The 19,493-nt window shown below is 49.9% G+C and overlaps 1 protein-coding gene across 4 annotated transcripts in view; it reads left to right on the top strand.

Annotated features, from left to right (window-relative positions):
• Positions 1-19,493, top strand: part of LOC138503214 (pancreatic secretory granule membrane major glycoprotein GP2-like) — a 233,365-nt gene that overhangs the window by 10,286 nt on the left and 203,586 nt on the right. For all 4 annotated transcript variants that reach the window (XM_069622799.1, XM_069622802.1, XM_069622801.1 and 1 more), the window contains exons 2-3: positions 7,950-7,967; positions 9,393-9,566. In XM_069622799.1, coding sequence (XP_069478900.1) covers positions 7,950-7,967; positions 9,393-9,566 — 192 coding nt within the window. The remainder of the gene's footprint in view (positions 1-7,949; positions 7,968-9,392; positions 9,567-19,493) is intronic.

The following is a 19,493-nucleotide window of genomic DNA, read 5'->3' as shown; positions in this document are numbered from 1 at the left end:
GAACAGGCACAGCATGGGCAGCATTAGTATCATTTTCCCTCATAGTAACAGAACAGGTATAACATGGACAGCAGCAGTGCAACCTTCCCTCATAGGAGCAGAACAGGGGAAGCTTAGCTTCCCCGGGGGTGGGGGAGTAACAGAACAGGGACAGCATGGCCAGCAGCAGTGCAACCTTCCCTCATAGGAACAGAACAGGGGAAGCATGGGACACATTAGTGTATGTTTACCCATAGGAACAGAACAAGGACAGCATGGCCAGCAGCAGTGCAACCTTCCCTCATAGGAGCAGAACAGGGGAAGCATGGGACACATGAGTGCAGGCTTCCCCGGGGGAGTGGGGGTGGGGGAGTAACAGAACAAGGCTAGCATGGCCGGCAGCAGTGCAACATTCCCTCATAGGAGCAGAACAGGCACAGCATGGGCAGCATTAGTATCATTTTCCCTCATAGTAACAGAACAGGTATAACATGGACAGCAGCAGTGCAACCTTCCCTCATAGGAGCAGAACAGGGGAAGCATGGGACGCATTAGTGCAAGCTTCCCCGGGGAAGTGGGGGTGGGGAGTAACAGAACAAGTACAGCATGGACAGCAGCAGTGCAACCTTCCCTCATAGGAGCAGAACAGGGGAAGCATGGGACGCATTAGTGCAAGTGTCCCTAGGGGAGTGGGGGTTGGGGGGTAACAGAACAAGTATTGCAGGGACAGCAGCCGTGCAACCTTCGCTCATAGGATCAGAACAGGGGAAGCATGGGACACATTAGTGCAAGCTTCCCCGGGAAATGGGGGTGGGGGAGTAACAGAACAAGTACAGCATGGACAGCAGCAGTGCAACCATCCCTCATAGCAACAGAACAGGGGAAACATGGGACGCATTAGTACAAGCTTCCCTCATAGAAACAGAACAGGTACAGCATGGGAGGCAGCAGTGCAACATTCCCTCATAGGAGCAGAACAGGCACAGCATGGGCATCATTGGTGTCAGCTTCCCTCATAGTAACTGAACATGCACAGCATGGACAGCAGCAGTGTAACCTTCCCTCATAGGAACAGAACAGGGGAAGCATGGTACACATAAATTGCAAGCGTCCCCGGGGGATGGGGAACAGAACAAGTACAGAATGGACAGCAGCAGTGCAACCTTCCCTCATAGCAACATAGCACGGGAAGCAGGAAACGCATTAGTACATGCTTCTCGGTAGGAACAGTACAGGTACAGCATAGACAGCAGTAGTGCAACCGTCCCTCATAGGAACAGAACAGTGGAAGCATGGGACACATTAGTGCATGCTTTCCCATAGGAACAGAACAAGTACAGCATGGACATCAACAGTGCAACCTTCCCTTGTCGGAACAGAACAGGTACAGCATGGGCAGCATTAGTGTCAGCTTCCCTCATAGTAACAGGACAGGGGGTGCATGGGGCACATTAGTTGCCAGCTTCCTCATAGGAAAAGAGCAGATACAGCATGGACAGCAGCAGTGCAACCTTCCCTCATAGGAGCAGAACAGGGGAAGCATGGGACGCATTAGTGCAAGTGTCCCTAGGGGAGTGGGGGTTGGGGGGTAACAGAACAAGTATTGCAGGGACAGCAGCCGTGCAACCTTCGCTCATAGGATCAGAACAGGGGAAGCATGGGACACATTAGTGCAAGCTTCCCCGGGGAAGTGGGGGTGGGGGAGTAACAGAACAAGTACAGCATGGACAGCAGCAGTGCAACCATCCCTCATAGCAACAGGACAGGGGAAACATGGGACGCATTAGTACAAGCTTCCCTCATAGAAACAGAACAGGTACAGCATGGGCAGCAGCAGTGCAACATTTCCCTCATAGGAGCAGAACAGGCACAGCATGGGCAGCATTGGTGTCAGCTTCCCTCATAGTAACTGAACATGCACAGCATGGACAGCAGCAGTGTAACCTTCCCTCATAGGAACAGAACAGGGGAAGCATGGTACACATAAATTGCAAGCGTCCCGGGGGATGGGGAACAGAACAAGTACAGAATGGACAGCAGCAGTGCAACCTTCCCTCATAGCAACATAGCACGGGAAGCAGGAAACGCATTAGTACATGCTTCTCGGTAGGAACAGTACAGGTACAGCATAGACAGCAGTAGTGCAACCGTCCCTCATAGGAACAGAACAGTGGAAGCATGGGACACATTAGTGCATGCTTTCCCATAGGAACAGAACAAGTACAGCATGGACATCAACAGTGCAACCTTCCCTTGTCGGAACAGAACAGGTACAGCATGGGCAGCATTAGTGTCAGCTTCCCTCATAGTAACAGGACAGGGGATGCATGGGGCACATTAGTTGCCAGCTTCCTCATAGGAAAAGAGCAGATACAGCATGGACGGCAGTGGTGCAGCCTTCCCTTGTAGGAACAGAACAGGGGAAGCATGGGGCAAATTAATTGCAAGCGTCCCGGGGGGTAACAGAACAAGTACAGCATGGACAGCAGCAGTGCAACCTTCCCTTGTCAGAACAGAACAGGTACAGCATGGGCAGCATTAGTGTCAGCTTCCCTCATAGTAACAGGACAGGGGATGCATGGGGCACATTACAGCATGGACAGCAGCAGTGCAGCCTTCCCTGATAGCAACATACCAGGGGAAGCATGAGGCGCATTCGTACATGCTTCCCCGTAGGAACAGAATAGGTACAGCATAGACAGCAGCAGTGCAACCTTCCCACATAGGAACAGAACAGGGGTAGCGAGGGACGCATTAGTACATGCTTCCCCATAGGAACAGAGCAGGTATAATAGCATGGACAGCAGCAGTGCAACGTTTCCTTGTAGGAACCGAACAGGCACAGCATGGGCAGGATTGGTGTCAGCTTCCCTCGTAGTAACAGGACAGGGGATGCATGGGGCACATTAGTTGCAAGCTTCCTCATAGGAACAGAGCAGGTACAGCATGGACGGCAGTGGTGCAGCCTTCCCTTGTAGGAACACAACAGGTACGGCATGGACAGCATTAGTGTCAGCTTCCCTCATAGGAACAGAACAGATATAGCATGGACAGCAGCAGTGCAACCTTCCCTCATAGGAACAGAACAGGGGAAGCATGGGGCACATTAATTGCAAGCGTCCCGGGGGGTAACAGAACAAGTACAGCATGGACAGCAGAAGTGCAACCTTCCCTGATAGCAACATACCAGGGGAAGCATGAGACGCATTCGTACATGCTTCCCCGTAGGAACAGAATAGGTACAGCATAGTCAGCAGCAGTGCAACCTTCCCTCATAGGAACAGAACAGGGGAAGCATGGGGCGCATTAGTACATGCTTCCCCGTAGGAACAGAGCAGGTATAATAGCATGGACAGCAGCAGTGCAACCTTTTCTTGTAGGAACCGAACAGGCACAGCATGGGCAGCATTAGTTTCAGCTTCCCTCATAGTAACAGAATATGTATAGCATGGACAGCAGAAGTGCAACCTTCCCTCATAGGAAGAGAACAGGGGAAGCATGGGACACTTTAGTACATGCTTCCCCATGGGAACTGAACAAGTGCAGCATGGACAGCAGCAGTGCAACGTTCCCTCATAGGAACAGAACAGGGAAAGCATGGGACACATTAGTACATGGTTCCCCATGGGAACAGAACAAGTACAGCATGGACAGCAGCAGTGCAGCGTTCCCTCATAGGATCAGAACAGGGGAAGCATGGGACACATTAGTGCAAGCTTCCCCGGGGAAGTTGTGGTGGGGGAGTAACAGAACAAGTACATCATGGACAGCAGCAGTGCAACGTTCCCTCATAGGAACAGAACAGGGGAAGCATGGGTCACATTAGTACAAGCTTCCCTGTAGGAACAGAAGAGGCACAGCATGGACAGCATTAGTGTCAGCTTCCCTCATAGTAACAGAATAGGTACAGCATGGGCAGCAGCAGTGCAACCTTCCCTTGTAGCAAGAGAACAGGGAAAGCATGGATCACATTAGTACAAGCTTCCCCTGTAGGAACAGAACAGGGACAGCGGCAGTGCAACCTTCCCACATAGGAACAGAACAGGGGAAGCATGGGACGCATTAGTACATGCTTCCCCGTAGGAACAGAGCAGGTATAATAGCATGGACAGCAGCAGTGCAACCTTTCCTTGTAGGAACCGAACAGGCACAGCATGGGCAGCAGCAGTGCAACCTTCCCTTGTAGCAAGAGAACAGGGAAAGCATGGATCACATTAGTACAAGCTTCCCCTGTAGGAATAGAACAGGGACAGCAGGAGTGCAATCTTCCCTTGTAGCAAGAGAACAGGGGAATCATGGGAGGTATTAGTACAAGCGTCCACTGTAGGAACAGAACAGGTACAGCATGGACATCAGCAGCGCTATTTCCCTAGTAGGAAAAGATCAGGTACAGCATAGGAAGCATTAGTGTAAGCTTCCCTCATAGGAACAGAACTTGTTGAGCACGGGCAGCAGTGACAGAGCAGCACCGGGGTGACAGTTGCACGGGCAGCGGCAGTGACAGACCAGCACCGGGGTGAAAGTTGCATAACAAGCTTTTATCATATGCGAATAATTGATAAAGCACATGCAGCAGCCTTGCCTGGTTTCCTTACAGACAGCAGGTACAGCTCACGCATTAAGAATGCAAGCTTCCCTTCTATTTAGAATCAAGTACAGCACATATGGCTGGGGTTGACTCTTCTCAGTTGATCCCCTAATGCCTTGCAGCCGAGTCTCTACTTCTTGCTACTCCAGGCCTTCCTCGTCTTCCCTTCCCCTTTATACAGTGTATAGTACATGATCTACAGCCTCTCTCACAGGTCCCCTGCTCCCTTGCAGATCACACCTAGTTTGCCATCAAGGTTTTAGCTTTAATCCCCATGGCGTACCCAGAAACAAACAAATAGACCGCCTGATCCCAAGCCTCCCACCCTTTTACATTAAGGCTACGGAAGACACGCCCCAGGGGTCAGGTCCAAAAAAGAAAAGCGGGGGACTCATTAACATACCAATTGAATGTGGCGTCACCAGAAATTAGAATATCAGGGTGCCCTCTGAAAAAAGTGGGAGGACTGTGGAAAAAAGTGGGGAGACTCCGACCACCCGCATGTCGCCTCGACTTGAGCCCTGCACTACCCCGTGCCCAAAACAAAATATACACGTGTGGCTTGGTAGTGCCCACTGCCAAGCCTCATGACACTAATTTAAGCTAATTTAGAGCTTGCTTTCCACGAGGCAACTAGACTGATTCTCTTCAACCGTACACATATATCAAGGTGGTGCTGCACCTCGGGAGGATAGCTCAATGGCAACGTGCTCACCGCAGGTTCGATCCCCGGGTCCGCGCTTAGAAATCTCTGGGTATTAAGTATGTTATAAATAACCTATCATGTCATATCATACGCCAGACTCTGAGATCACTACAGTAGTAATTTGGTGCAATATAAAGGGCTTGTAACAAAATATATATGGGTATATTATGAGTTGTAATGTTTCATATATTCTTTGGAAAAATTGTCATAATACAAGATAATACAAAAGGCATCGTCTCTGGTGCAGTTCAGCAAAACATTCTGCCAATTATTGGGACAGCTGTGGGTACATTCTCTGGCACAGCTGGATTTGTTCTCTGGCCAAGATGGGTGTATAATTCCTGGCACTGTGCCACTTATTCATTGGCTCATTTGCATATAGTACCTGGCATAGCGGAATATATTCCTTTACACAGTTTGGTGTATTCGCTATCACATTTGGGCGTATTCTCTGGCACATTTGGGTATATTCTCTAGCACAGGCGGACCTCTCTGACACAGTGTTGCCTACTCTCTGGCACATTTGGGTATATTCTCTAGCACAGGCGGACCTCTCTGACACAGTTTTGCCTATTCTCTGGCACATTTGGGTATATTCTCTAGCACAGGCGGACCTCTCTGACACAGTGTTGCCTACTCTCTGGCACATTTGGGTATATTCTCTAGCACAGGCGGACCTCTCTGACACAGTTTTGCCTATTCTCTGGCACATTTGGGTATATTCTCTAGCACAGGCGGACCACTCTGACACAGTGTTGCCTATTCTCTGGCACATTTAGGTATATTCTCTAGCACAGGCGGACCACTCTGACACAGTTTTGCCTATTCTCTGGCACATTTGGGTATATTCTCTAGCACAGGCGGACCTCTCTGACACAGTGTTGCCTACTCTCTGGCACATTTGGGTATATTCTCAAGCACAGGCGGACCTCTCTGACACAGTTTTGCCTATTCTCTGGCACATTTGGGTATATTCTCTAGCACAGGCGGACCACTCAGACACAGTGTTGCCTATTCTCTGGCACATTTAGGTATATTCTCTAGCACAGGCGGACCACTCTGACACAGTTTTGCCTATTCTCTGGCACATTTGGGTATATTCTCTAGCACAGGCGGACCTCTCTGACACAGTGTTGCCTACTCTCTGGCACATTTGGGTATATTCTCTAGCACAGGCGGACCTCTCTGACACAGTTTTGCCTATTCTCTGGCACAGTAGGGAATATTCTCTAGCACAGGCGGAGCTCTCTGACACAGTGTTGCCTATTCTCTGGCACATTTAGGTATATTCTCTAGCACAGGCGGAGCTCTCTGACACAGTGTTGCCTATTCTCTGGCACATTTGGGTATATTCTCTAGCACAGGCGGAGCTCTCTGACACAGTGTTGCCTATTCTCTGGCACATTTGGGTATATTCTCTAGCACAGGCGGAGCTCTCTGACACAGTGTTGCTTATTCTCTGGCACAGTAGGGAATATTCAATTGTACAATTTGATACATCTTCTAGCACAGTAGGGCGTGCTCTCTGGCAGACTTGGAAAGATGATCAGAAATGGTTAAGATTATTCTCTAGAACGGCACACTTGATTAGATTCTTTGGCACGGTTGGTCTCATTCGCTTTCAGAGTTTGGTATATTTTCTGGTGCAGTTGGGTTGGCCTACTGTGTTAGAAGTGTTCGCTTTATTCGCTAGAGAAATTGGTTATGCTCTCTCTATCCGTTGAATGTATTCTTTGGCAAGGTTGGCCTTGTTCTATGGTTCAACAAAGTGTTTTCATTGCACAGCAGCCCGCTAAATCATTTAACATAAGCCCTAGCATCTCATAAAGCCAATGACTCTTTCTTTGTGTTAAACGTGTTTTATTAAGGATACACAAACAATGCATGTTCAACAGAGTATGGAAGGATATAATAGCATCGCAACAATTTGTATACAAGTCAAAACTAGATGATTTGGGTTGCTGAGGTGGAAAAATATCACATTGTATTAAAGCTAAACCTAGAACAGGGATACAAATTATTTTTAAGGATAAAACAGGGAAGGGGGAGGGAGACATAAAAACATACACAACAGACAAGAAGTGAAGAAAAGGGGGGATAAAGAAAGCAAGGGAGGGATAGGGTGGGGGTAACGATTTATCTACAATCCTAATATTATCTTAAACAGTATGATTATCTAAGGTAAGAAAATCAATAAACATTGTCCATTTCAATTCATACAGTCGATAGCAGCCGCTTTAAACGAAGCTCAGCCAGGGCTCTAGATGGTTTGACTTACAACTCCCTTCAGCCGTAGGGAGCATAGTCACTGATTTTAAGGATCATGGAAGCTGCACGCCAAAACATCTGGAATGTCTCAGGTTGGCTACCAAGGGTTTGGAATGACAGGTTCAGACATCACTTGGTGGATTATATAACATCAACCTTGCAGCCTATGTGAAGATGCCTGCAATATTTCAGAGATGCTCATGTGCAAACAGAATGCACTCAGATTTGCTCCAGTGATTTGTGACGAGGGCCTCAGCAAATTCACAGATGTTCCAGGCGATTCTAAGTTTGCTCTTGTTCAAATCTTTTTCGATATTATTAATTTTGGTTGCTAATGTTGGATAATGCATGCTCAGAATCTACAGCCAGTTGAATAACAGTGGCCCGCTTTTTGTCCATTCTCTGCAGGTGCCCAGCTCTGTGGTGGTAAGTGTGCTTATGATCTTCTATGGCGCGAAGTACGCACAGAAACCGAAGCACGTGAGTGGCTGATTCTGATAGAGCTCTTGCTAAAGGCAATGTGGCTGTCTACAGGTCTGGCCATGGTGGTCTGGTGCGGTGGGCTGATAGTCCCTATGGCATGACGGAAGAGGAGATCCTGGGTACATCTCATCCTACATTGGGTGGAATTCCAGGGTAGCCTCTCGCTTTCGAGCTTCCCCAAACCACGGCTGACCACTGAAGCTTACTTGGATTCACCTGGCAGAAAGCCTTGATAGTGGGTGTACAAGTCAGGGGCCAGTGATAATTCCCCAGACCAAGGGTACATTGGCTTTTGGTTTGTTACTGACAAATCTCTCATGTTCATCACGAATAATTAATGTATCTATTCCTGAGACTTAAATCCTATTCACTAACTGGGTTCAAAGTGAGTTTTCTTAAAGTAGTTCCATAGACATCTGCCAGCAAATAAATAAAGGTAATTCTGCATAATTGGCTGGATGGGATGTGAGTTCAAGGCTCCAATCAACACTGAGGTCTTTGAATGGCCGGGTTTGTAACTTAAAGGGGAGTAGCTCGAAGTACAAGGGAAACGCGTTCCAAAAATAAGGTTCAATAGAGAGAAAGGCATTTCTCCTCAATGTTTCGTTCTCAAGCCTGGCACACCCTCCAGTAACAATTCAGCTAGTTTCAAGGTTTGGGTGAGGTGGTTATGACTGTGATCTAAAGAGTAGTGGGCAAGGTGGAGGAAGAGAGAGGAGGAGGGGAGATAGAAAGGGATAAATGCAGAGGGAGATGTAGAGAGATGGAGCGGGAGACAGACACAGATTGGGAGTGAGAGAGATTGAGAGACAGAGATGGAGAGAGAGATTACAAAAAATACGAATTTATTTCTGCTGATTTCGTGTAGCCTTTAAAAATACTGAAATATGACATTTTCAATCCCCAGCCCTTCCGCACCACAAACGTTCCCCCTCCTCTCCCGCACGCACACACGCAACGGCGAACAGCGCAGAAAACACGCTTACCACGCTCCTGCAGCCTCTCTCTCCTGGCCGCCGCCTCTGTCAGCCCCTGCGCTCTCATGTGCAGCAGGGGCGGGGCAGTTTGATCTAGAAAGATCTCTGAGCGGTCTCAGAGCGGTCTTTCTAAATCAGGCTTTTTTTTTGTTTCTTTTAAAATGGAATGTTCACTCCATACGGAAGAGGGAGCGAGATTGAGAGTTAGACATGGAAGGAGGGAGATTGGAGGGAGAGCGATGGTTGAGAGCGAGAGAGGATGGGAGTCGATCCATTGGGTCTGGAAGAGATTTGTGGTACTTCTCTGTTATTCTAAAGTGGCGCGAATCTCGGGTGCAAGAATCACAAGTGTTTCAGATTGAGGACACATGCTGTTGTTTTTTTTTTAAAGGGCATCCAAGCAATCTCCCAGCCTGCGACGCGTGCGATGGCGACTGTCTCGCTGGCATTGGCTGCTTGTGTGCCACGGGTAATTTTAGCGTGTGCCTCCCGGATACATGTCGCATGACCTCCATGTGCTGCCCAGACGGGCTCTACTGGCACGCAGATGAGAGATGCTGCTCAGGTGAGTCTTGGAAGCGGGAGGCAGGGCTTCTAAGCAGCCCGGTCGATGGGGTGCTTATGGGCGGGTGGATGATGGGATGAATGGTGGGTGGGAGCATTACGGGACACTGCAGTAGCCGCTTGGGCTGATTGAGAGGAGTATAGTCTTGGGCCACTGAAACCGGCAAGTTAGAAGAGATCCACTCATCAACCTTTCAACCTTCCCCCAACAAGGCACATGTTCATGTTAATGTTAATGTTAATGTTAAAGGACATTTGTACCGCGCACTATCACCACCGAAGTGGTCCCCTGGCGCTCTGGTGGCTCTGAAAGAGGGAGGGAGAGGTGGGTTAGTGGCTGGAGGCTGGAAAAGTGCAAGATTGCAGTGATGTGCTGTTGGCAGCCTCAGCCCGGTGGTTCCGTCGGCTGGGCCTGGGGTGTATGCGGCCGGTAGTCGTCGTGGGCTGATGTGCGAGTCTATGTGTTTATTGTTTTGTTGTTGCAGTGTAGTGAAGTTCGTGCGGTTTGTTGTGCTGGAGGTTTGTGGTTGTGTTTGGTTTGGAGTTTGAGAGGTGTATGCAGAGAAGGAAATTGTTAGTGGTATTGGTTAGTTGGTATCTATATCCTGGATTAAGAGAGCCATGGAGATGTGGGGGGGCGAACAAGGCAGGGAGGACTGGCCTAACTGCTGTAACTGGGGGGAGATGAATGGTGGTGCATGGACTGGTGTGTGCCAACAGGTCAGTAAGAGGATGAATGGCAGTGTTCAGCTTGGGAAGAGTAGGAAACCTGTATTCCCCTGGTCGGGTCTGATGCAAGTGATCAAAGTTGCAGTGCCTTGGGCATTGTGCTCCTCTATGGTGGCGGGATGGAAGTGATCAAAATGTCAGTGTCTTGGGCATTGTGCTCCTCTAGGGTGGCGGGATGGAAGTCATCAAAGTTGCAGTGCCTTGGACATTGTGCTCCTCAAGGGTGGGTTGATCGAGGTGGTCAACGTTTGCAGTGCCTGGGGCATTGTGCTCCTCTAGAGTGGCGGGATGGAAGTGATGAAAGTTGCAGTGTCTTGGGCATTGTGCTCCTCTGGGGTGGTTTGATGGAAGTGATCCAAGTTTGCAGTGCCTGGTGCATTGTGCTCCTCTAGGGTGGCGGGATGGAAGTGATCAAAGTTGCAGTATCTTGGGCATTGTGCTCCTCTGGGGTGGTCTGATGGAAGTGATCAAAGTTGCAGTGTCTTGGGCATTGTGCTCCTCTAGGGTGGCGGGATGGAAGTCATCAAAGTTGCAGTGCCTTGGGCATTGTGCTCCTCTAGGGTGGCATGATGGAAGTGAGCAAAGTTTACAGTGCCTGGGGCATTGTGTTCCTCTAGGGTGGCGGGATGGAAGTGATCAAAGTTGCAGTGTCTTGGGCATTGCGCTCCATTGGGGTGGTCTGAAGGAAGTAATCAAAGTTTGCAGTGCCTGGGGCATTGTGCTCCTCTAGGGTGGCTGAATGAAAGTGATCAAAGTTGCCGTGTCTTGGGCATTGTGCTCCTGTAAGGTGGTCTGATGGAAGTGATCAAAGTTTGCAGTGCCTGTGGCATTGTGCCCCTCTATGGTGGCGGGATGGAAGTGATCAAAATGTCAGTGTCTTGGGCATTGTGCTCCTCTAGGGTGGTGGGATGGAAGTCATCAAAGTTGCAGTGCCTTGGGCATTGTGCTCCTCTAGGGTGGTATGATCGAAGTGATCAAAGTTTGCAGTGCCTGTGGCATTGTGCCCCTCTATGGTGGCAGGATGGAAGTGATCAAAATGTCAGTGTCTTGGGCATTGTGCTCCTCTAGGTTGGCTGGATTGAAGTAAGTAACCTTTGAAGTGGCTGGGGCACTCTGCTCCTCCACAGTTATGTGATGGAAGTGATCAAAGTTACAATGTCTTGGGCAATGTGCTCCTCTAGGGTGGTTTGATCGAAGTGATCAAAGTTTGCAGTGCCTGGGGCATTGTGCTCCTCTAGAGTGGCGGGATGGAAGTGATCAAAGTTGCAGTGTCTTGGGCATTGTGCTTCTCTGGGGTGGTCTGATGGAAGTGATCCAAGTTTGCAGTGCCTGGTGCATTGTGCTCCTCTAGAGTGGCGGGGTAGAAGGGATCAAAGTTGCAGTGTCTTGGGTACTGTGCTTTTCTGGAGTGGTCTGATGGAAGTGATCAAAGTTGCAGTGTCTTGGGCATTGTGCTCCTCTAGGGTGGTGGGATGGAAGTCATTAAAGTTGCAGTGCCTTGGGCATTGTGCTCCTCTAGGGTGGCATGATGGAAGTGATCAAAGTTTACAGTGCCTGGGGCATTGTGTTCCTCTGGAGTGGCGGGATGGAAGTGATCAAAGTTGCAGTGTCTTGGGCATTGCGCTCCTTTGGGGTGGTGGGATGGAAGTGATCAAAGTTTGCAGTGCCTGTGGCATTGTGCTCCTCTATGGTGGCGGGATGGAAGTGAACAAAGTTGTGGTGTGTTAGGCATTGTGTCCCTCTATGGTGGTCTGATGGAAGTGATCAAATGCTGAAGTTGCTGGGGCATTGTGCTCTTCTAGGGTGGTAGGATGGAAGTCAGCAACGTTTGCAGTGGCTGGGGCATTGTGCTCCTCTAGGATAGCAGGATGGAAGTAAGTAACCTTTGAAGTGGCTGGGGCACTGTGCTCCTCCACGGTTATGTGATGGAAGTGATCAAAGTTACAATGTCTTGGGCAATGTGCTCCTCTAGGATGGTCTGATGGAAGTGATAAAAGTTTGCAGTGCCTGGGGCATTGTGCTCCTCTAGGGTGGCGGGTTGGAAGTGATCAAATTTAAAGTGTCTTGGGCCTTGTGCTCCTCTGGGGTGGTCTGATGGAAGTGCTCAAAGTTTGTTGTGCCTGTGGCATTGTGCTCCGCTAGGGTGGAGGGATGGAAGTGATCAAAGTTGCAGTGTCTTGGCCTTGTGCTCGTCTATGGTGGCGGGATGGAAGTGATCAAAATGTCAGTGTCTTGGGCATTGTGCTCCTCTAGGGTGGCGGGATGGAAGTCATCAAAGTTGCAGTGCCTTGGACATTGTGCTCCTCTAGGGTGGGTAAATCGAGGTGGTCAAAGTTTGCAGTGCCTGGGGCATTGTACTCCTCTAGAGTGGCGGGATGGAAGTGATGAAAGTTGCAGTGTCTTGGGCATTGTGCTCCTCTGGGGTGGTCTGATGGAAGTGATCCAAGTTTGCAGTGCCTGGTGCATTGTGCTCCTCTAGGGTGGCGGGGTAGAAGTGATCAAAGTTGCAGTGTCTTGGGCATTGTGCTCCTCTGGGGTGGTCTGATGGAAGTGATCAAAGTTGCAGTGTCTTGGGCATTGTGCTCCTCTAGGGTGGCGGGATGGAAGTCATCAAAGTTGCAGTGCCTTGGGCATTGTGCTCCTCTAGGGTGGCATGATGGAAGTGAGCAAAGTTTACAGTGCCTGGGGCATTGTGTTCCTCTAGGGTGGCGGGATGGAAGTGATCCAAGTTTGCAGTGCCTGGTGCATTGTGCTCCTCTAGGGTGGCGGGGTAGAAGTGATCAAAGTTGCAGTGTCTTGGGCATTGTGCTCCTCTGGGGTGGTCTGATGGAAGTGATCAAAGTTGCAGTGTGTTGGGCATTGTGCTCCTCTAGGGTGGCGGGATGGAAGTCATCAAAGTTGCAGTGCCTTGGGCATTGTGCTCCTCTAGGGTGGCATGATGGAAGTGAGCAAAGTTTACAGTGCCTGGGGCATTGTGTTCCTCTAGGGTGGCGGGATGGAAGTGATCAAAGTTACAATGTCTTGGGCATTGTGCTCCTCTAGGGTGGCTGAATGAAAGTGATCAAAGTTGCAGTGTCTTGGGCATTGTGCTCCTGTAAGGTGGTCTGATGGAAATGATCAAAGTTTGCAGTGCCTGTGGCATTGTGCCCCTCTATGGTGGCGGGATGGAAGTGATCAAAATGTCAGTGTCTTGGGCATTGTGCTCCTCTAGGGTGGTGGGATGGAAGTCATCAAAGTTGCAGTGCCTTGGGCATTGTGCTCCTCTAGGGTGGTATGATCGAAGTGATCAAAGTTTGCAGTGCCTGTGGCATTGTGCCCCTCTATGGTGGCAGGATGGAAGTGATCAAAATGTCAGTGTCTTGGGCATTGTGCTCCTCTAGGTTGGCTGGATTGAAGTAAGTAACCTTTGAAGTGGCTGGGGCACTCTGCTCCTCCACAGTTATGTGATGGAAGTGATCAAAGTTACAATGTCTTGGGCAATGTGCTCCTCTAGGGTGGTTTGATCGAAGTGATCAAAGTTTGCAGTGCCTGGTGCATTGTGCTCCTCTAGGGTGGCGGGGTAGAAGTGATCAAAGTTGCAGTGTCTTGGGCATTGTGCTCCTCTGGGGTGGTCTGATGCAAGTGATCAAAGTTGCAGTGTCTTGGGCATTGTGCACCTCTAGGGTGGCGGGATGGAAGTCGTCAAAGTTGCAGTGTCTTGGGCATTGCGCTCCATTGGGGTGGTCTGATGGAAGTAATCAAAGTTTGCAGTGCCTGGGGCATTGTGCTCCTCTAGGGTGGCTGAATGAAAGTGATCAAAGTTGCAGTGTCTTGGGCATTGTGCTCCTGTAAGGTGGTCTGATGGAAGTGATCAAAGTTTGCAGTGCCTGTGGCATTGTGCCCCTCTATGGTGGCGGGATGGAAGTGATCAAAATGTCAGTGTCTTGGGCATTGTGCTCCTCTAGGGTGGTGGGATGGAAGTCATCAAAGTTGCAGTGCCTTGGGCATTGTGCTCCTCTAGGGTGGTATGATCGAAGTGATCAAAGTTTGCAGTGCCTGTGGCATTGTGCCCCTCTATGGTGGCAGGATGGAAGTGATCAAAATGTCAGTGTCTTGGGCATTGTGCTCCTCTAGGTTGGCTGGATTGAAGTAAGTAACCTTTGAAGTGGCTGGGGCACTCTGCTCCTCCACAGTTATGTGATGGAAGTGATCAAAGTTACAATGTCTTGGGCAATGTGCTCCTCTAGGGTGGTTTGATCGAAGTGATCAAAGTTTGCAGTGCCTGGTGCATTGTGCTCCTCTAGGGTGGCGGGGTAGAAGTGATCAAAGTTGCAGTGTCTTGGGCATTGTGCTCCTCTGGGGTGGTCTGATGGAAGTGATCAAAGTTGCAGTGTCTTGGGCATTGTGCTCCTCTAGGGTGGCGGGATGGAAGTCATCAAAGTTGCAGTGGCTGGGGCATTGCGCTCCTCTAGGGTGGCATGATGGAAGTGAGCAAAGTTTGCAGAGCCTGGGGCATTGTGCTCCTCTAGGGTGGCTGAATGAAAGTGATCAAAGTTGCAGTGTCTTGGGCATTGTGCTCCTGTAAGGTGGTCTGATGGAAGTGATCAAAGTTTGCAGTGCCTGTGGCATTGTGCCCCTCTATGGTGGCGGGATGGAAGTGATCAAAATGTCAGTGTCTTGGGCATTGTGCTCCTCTAGGGTGGTGGGATGGAAGTCATCAAAGTTGCAGGGTCTTGGGCATTGTGCTCCTCTAGGGTGGTATGATCGAAGTGATCAAAGTTTGCAGTGCCTGTGGCATTGTGCCCCTCTATGGTGGCAGGATGGAAGTGATCAAAATGTCAGTGTCTTGGGCATTGTGCTCCTCTAGGTTGGCTGGATTGAAGTAAGTAACCTTTGAAGTGGCTGGGGCACTCTGCTCCTCCACAGTTATGTGATGGAAGTGATCAAAGTTACAATGTCTTGGGCAATGTGCTCCTCTAGGGTGGTTTGATCGAAGTGATCAAAGTTTGCAGTGCCTGAGGCATTGTGCTCCTCTAGAGTGGCGGGATGGAAGTGATCAAAGTTGCAGTGTCTTGGGCATTGTGCTTCTCTGGGGTGGTCTGATGGAAGTGATCCAAGTTTGCAGTGCCTGGTGCATTGTGCTCCTCTAGAGTGGCGGGGTAGAAGTGATCAAAGTTGCAGTGTCTTGGGTACTGTGCTTTTCTGGGGTGGTCTGATGGAAGTGATCAAAGTTGCAGTGTCTTGGGCATTGTGCTCCTCTAGGGTGGTGGGATGGAAGTCATTAAAGTTGCAGTGCCTTGGGCATTGTGCTCCTCTAGGGTGGCATGATGTAAGTGATCCGAGTTTGCAGTGTCTGGTGCATTGTGCTCCTCTAGGGTGGCGGGGTAGAAGTGATCAAAGTTGCAGTGTCTTGGGCATTGTGCTCCTCTAGGGTGGCGGGATGGAAGTCATCAAAGTTGCAGTGCCTTGGGCATTGTGCTCCTCTAGGGTGGCATGAAGAAAGTGATCAAAGTTTACAGTGCCTGGGGCATTGTGTTCGTCTAGGGTGACGGGATGGAAGTGATCAAAGTTGCAGTGTCTTGGGCATTGCGCTCCTTTGGGGTGGTCTGATGGAAGTAATCAAAGTTTGCAGTGGCTGGGGCATTGTGCTCCTCTAGGGTGGCCCAATGAAAGTGATCAAAGTTGCAGTGTCTTGGGCATTGTGCTCCTCTAAGGTGGTCTGATGGAAGTGATCAAAGTTTGCAGTGCCTGTGGCATTGTGCTCCTCTAGGGTGGCGGGATGGAAGTGATCAAAGTTGTGGTGTCTCAGGCATTTTGTCCCTCTATGGGGGTCTGATGGAAGTGATCAAAGGCTGCAGTTGCTGTTGCATTGTGCTCTTCTAGGGTGGTAGGATGGAAGTGAGCAACGTTTGCAGTGGCTGAGGCATTGTGCTCCTCTAGGATGGCAGGATGGAAGTAAGTAACCTTTGAAGTGGCTGGGGCACTGTGCTCCTCTATGGTTATGTGATGGACGTGATCAAAGTTACAGTGTCTTGGGCATTGTGCTCCTCTAGGATGGTCTGATGGAAGTGATCAATTTTTGCAGTGCCTGGGGCATTGTGCTCCTCTAGGGTGGTGGGTTGGAAGTGATCACATTTAAAGTCTCTTGGGCATTGTGCTCCTCTGGGGTGGTCTGATGGAAGTGCTCAAAGTTTGCCGTGCCTGTGGCATTGTGCTCCTCTAGGGTGACTGGATGGAAGTGATCAAAGTTGCAGTGTCTTGGGCATTGTGCTCCTCTGGGGTGGTCTGTTGGAATTGATCAAAGATGCAGTGTCTTGGGCATTGTGCTCCTCTAGGGCGGCGGGATGGAAGTCATCAAAGTTACAGTGCCTTGGGCATTGTGCTCCTCTAAGGTTGTCTGATGGAACTGATCAAACCTTGCAGTGCCTGGGGCATTGTGATCCTCTTGGGTGTAGGGATTGAAGTGATAGATGTTGCAGTTTCTTTGGCATTGTTCTCCTCTGTGGTGGTCTGATGGAAGTGATCAAAGTGTGCTGTGTCTGTGGCATTGTACTCCCCCAGGGTGGTGGGATGACAGTGATCAAAGTTGTGGTGTCTTAGGCATTGTGTCCCTCTGTGGTGGTCTGATGGAAGTGATCAAAGTCTGCAGTGCCTAGGGCATTGTGCTCCTCCAGGGTGGTGGGATGAAAGTGATCAACGTTGTGGTGTCTTAGGCATTGTGTCCCTCTATGGTGGTCTAATGGAAGTGAGCAACGTTTGCAGTGGTTGGGGCACTGTGCTCCTCTATGGCTATGTGATAGAAGTGATCAAAGTTACAGTGCCTGGGGCATTGTGCTGCTCTAGGGTGCCGGATGAAAATGATGAAAGTTTGGTGACTGGGGCATTGTGCTCCTCTAGGGTGGCGGGATGGAAGTGAGCAATGTTTGCAGTGGCTGGGGCATTGTGCTCCTCTACGGCTATGTGATGGAAGTGATCAAAGTTACAGTGCCTGGGGCATTGAGCTCCTCTAGAGTGGCGGGATAGAAGTGATCAAAGTTGCAGTGTCTTGGGCACTGTGCTTTTCTGGGGTGGTCTGATGGAAGTGATCAAAGTTGCAGTGTCTTGGGCATTGTGCTCCTCTGGGGTGGCGGGATGGAAGTCATCAAAGTTGCAGTGGCTGGGGCATTGTGCTCCTCTAGGATGGCAGGATTGACGTAAGTAACCTTTGAAGTGGCTGGGACACTGTGCTCCTCCACGGTTATGTGATGGAAGTGATCAAAGTTACAATGTCTTGGGCAATGTGCTCCTCTAGGGTGGTTTGATCGAAGTGATCAAAGTTTGTAGTGCCTGGGGCATTGTGCTCCTCTAGAGAGGCGGGATGGAAGTGATCAAAGTTGCAGTGTCTTGGGCATTGTGCTCCTCTGGGGTGGTCTGATGGAAGTGATCCAAGTTTGCAGTGCCTGGTGCATTGTGCTCCTCTAGAGTGGCGGGGTAGAAGTGATCAAAGTTGCAGTGTCTTGGGCTCTGTGCTTTTCTGGGGTGGTCTGATGGAAGTGATTAAAGTTGCAGTGTCTTGGGCATTGTGCTCCTCTAGGGTGGCGGGATGGAAGTCATCAAAGTTGCAGTGCCTTGGGCATTGTGCTCCTCTAGGGTGGCATGATGGAAGTGATCAAAGTTTACAGTGCCTGGGGCATTGTGTTCCTCTAGAGTGGCGGGATGGAAGTGATCAAAGTTGCAGTGTCTTGGGCATTGCGCTCCTTTGGGGTGGTGGGATGGAAGTGATCAAAGTTTACAGTGCCTGGGGCATTGTGTTCCTCTAGAGTGGCGGGATGGAAGTGATCAAAGTTGCAGTGTCTTGGGCATTGTGCTCCTGTAAGGTGGTCTGATGGAAGTGATCAAAGTTTGCAATGCCTGGGGCATTGTGATCCTCTAGGGTAGCGGGATGGAAGTGAACAAAGTTGTGGTGTGTTAGGCATTGTGTCCCTCTATGGCGGTCTGATGGAAGTGATCAAATGCTGAAGTTGCTGGGGCATTGTGCTCTTCTAGGGTGGTAGGATGGAAGTGAGCAACCTTTGCAGTGGCTGGGGCATTGTGCTCCTCTAGGATAGCAGGATGGAAGTAAGTAACCTTTGAAGTGGGTGGGGCACTGTGCTCCTCCACGGTTATGTGATGGAAGTGATCAAAGTTACAATGTCTTGGGCATTGTGCTCCTCTAGGATGGTCTGATGGAAGTGATCAAAGTTTGCAGTGCCTGTGGCATTGTGCTCCTCTAGGGTGGCGGGTTGGAAGTGACCAAATTTAAAGTGCCTTGGCCATTGTGCTCCTCTGGGGTGGTTTGATGGAAGTGCTCAAAGTTTGCCGTGCCTGTGGCATTGTGCTCCTCTAGTGTGGCGGGATGGAAGTGATCAAAGTTGCAGTGTCTTGGGCATTGTGCTCCTCTGGGGTGGTCTGATCGAAGTGATCGATGTTGCAGTGCCTGTGCCATTGTGCTCCTCTATGGTGGCGGGATGGAAGTGATCAAAATTCCAGTGTCTTGGGCATTGTGCTCCTCTAGGGTGGCGGGATGGAAGTCATCAAAGTTGCAGTGCCTTGGGCATTGTGCTCCTCTAGAGTGGTTTGATCGAAGTGATCAAAGTTTGCAGTGCCTGGGGCATTGTGCTCCTCTAGAGTGGCGGGATGGAAGTGATCAAAGTTGCAGTGTCTTGTGCATTGTGCTCCTCTGGGGTGGTTGATGGAAGTGATCCAAGTTTGCAGTGTCTGGTGCATTGTGCTCCTCTAGGGTGGCGGGGTAGAAGTGATCAAAGTTGCAGTGTCTTGGGCATTGTGCTCCTCTATGGTGGTCTGATGGAAATGATCAAAGTTGCAGTGTCTTGGGCATTGTGCTCCTCTAGGGTGGCGGGATGGAAGTCATCAAAGTTGCAGTGCCTTGGGCATTGTGCTCCTCTAGGGTGGCATGAAGAAAGTGATCAAAGTATACAGTGCCTGGGGCATTGTGTCCATCTAGGGTGGCGGGATGGAAGTGATCAAAGTTGCAGTGTCTTGGGCATTGCTCTCCTTTGGGGTGGTCTGATGGAAATAATCAAAGTTTGCAGTGCCTGGGGCATTGTGCTCCTCTAGGGTGGCCCAATGAAGGTGATCAAAGTTGCAGTGTCTTGGGCATTGTGGTCCTCTAGGATGGTCTGATGGAATTGATCAAAGTTTGCAGTGCCTGGGGCATTGTGCTCCTCTAGGGTGGCGGGTT

The sequence above is a fragment of the Ambystoma mexicanum genome, chromosome 11, assembly GCF_040938575.1.
Source record: "Ambystoma mexicanum isolate Mex_15411 chromosome 11, UKY_AmexF1_1, whole genome shotgun sequence".
Taxonomy (NCBI): Eukaryota; Metazoa; Chordata; class Amphibia; order Caudata; family Ambystomatidae; genus Ambystoma; species Ambystoma mexicanum.
The sequence above is the reverse complement of the archived record's forward strand: the minus strand, read 5'-3'. Positions and strand labels throughout refer to the sequence as shown.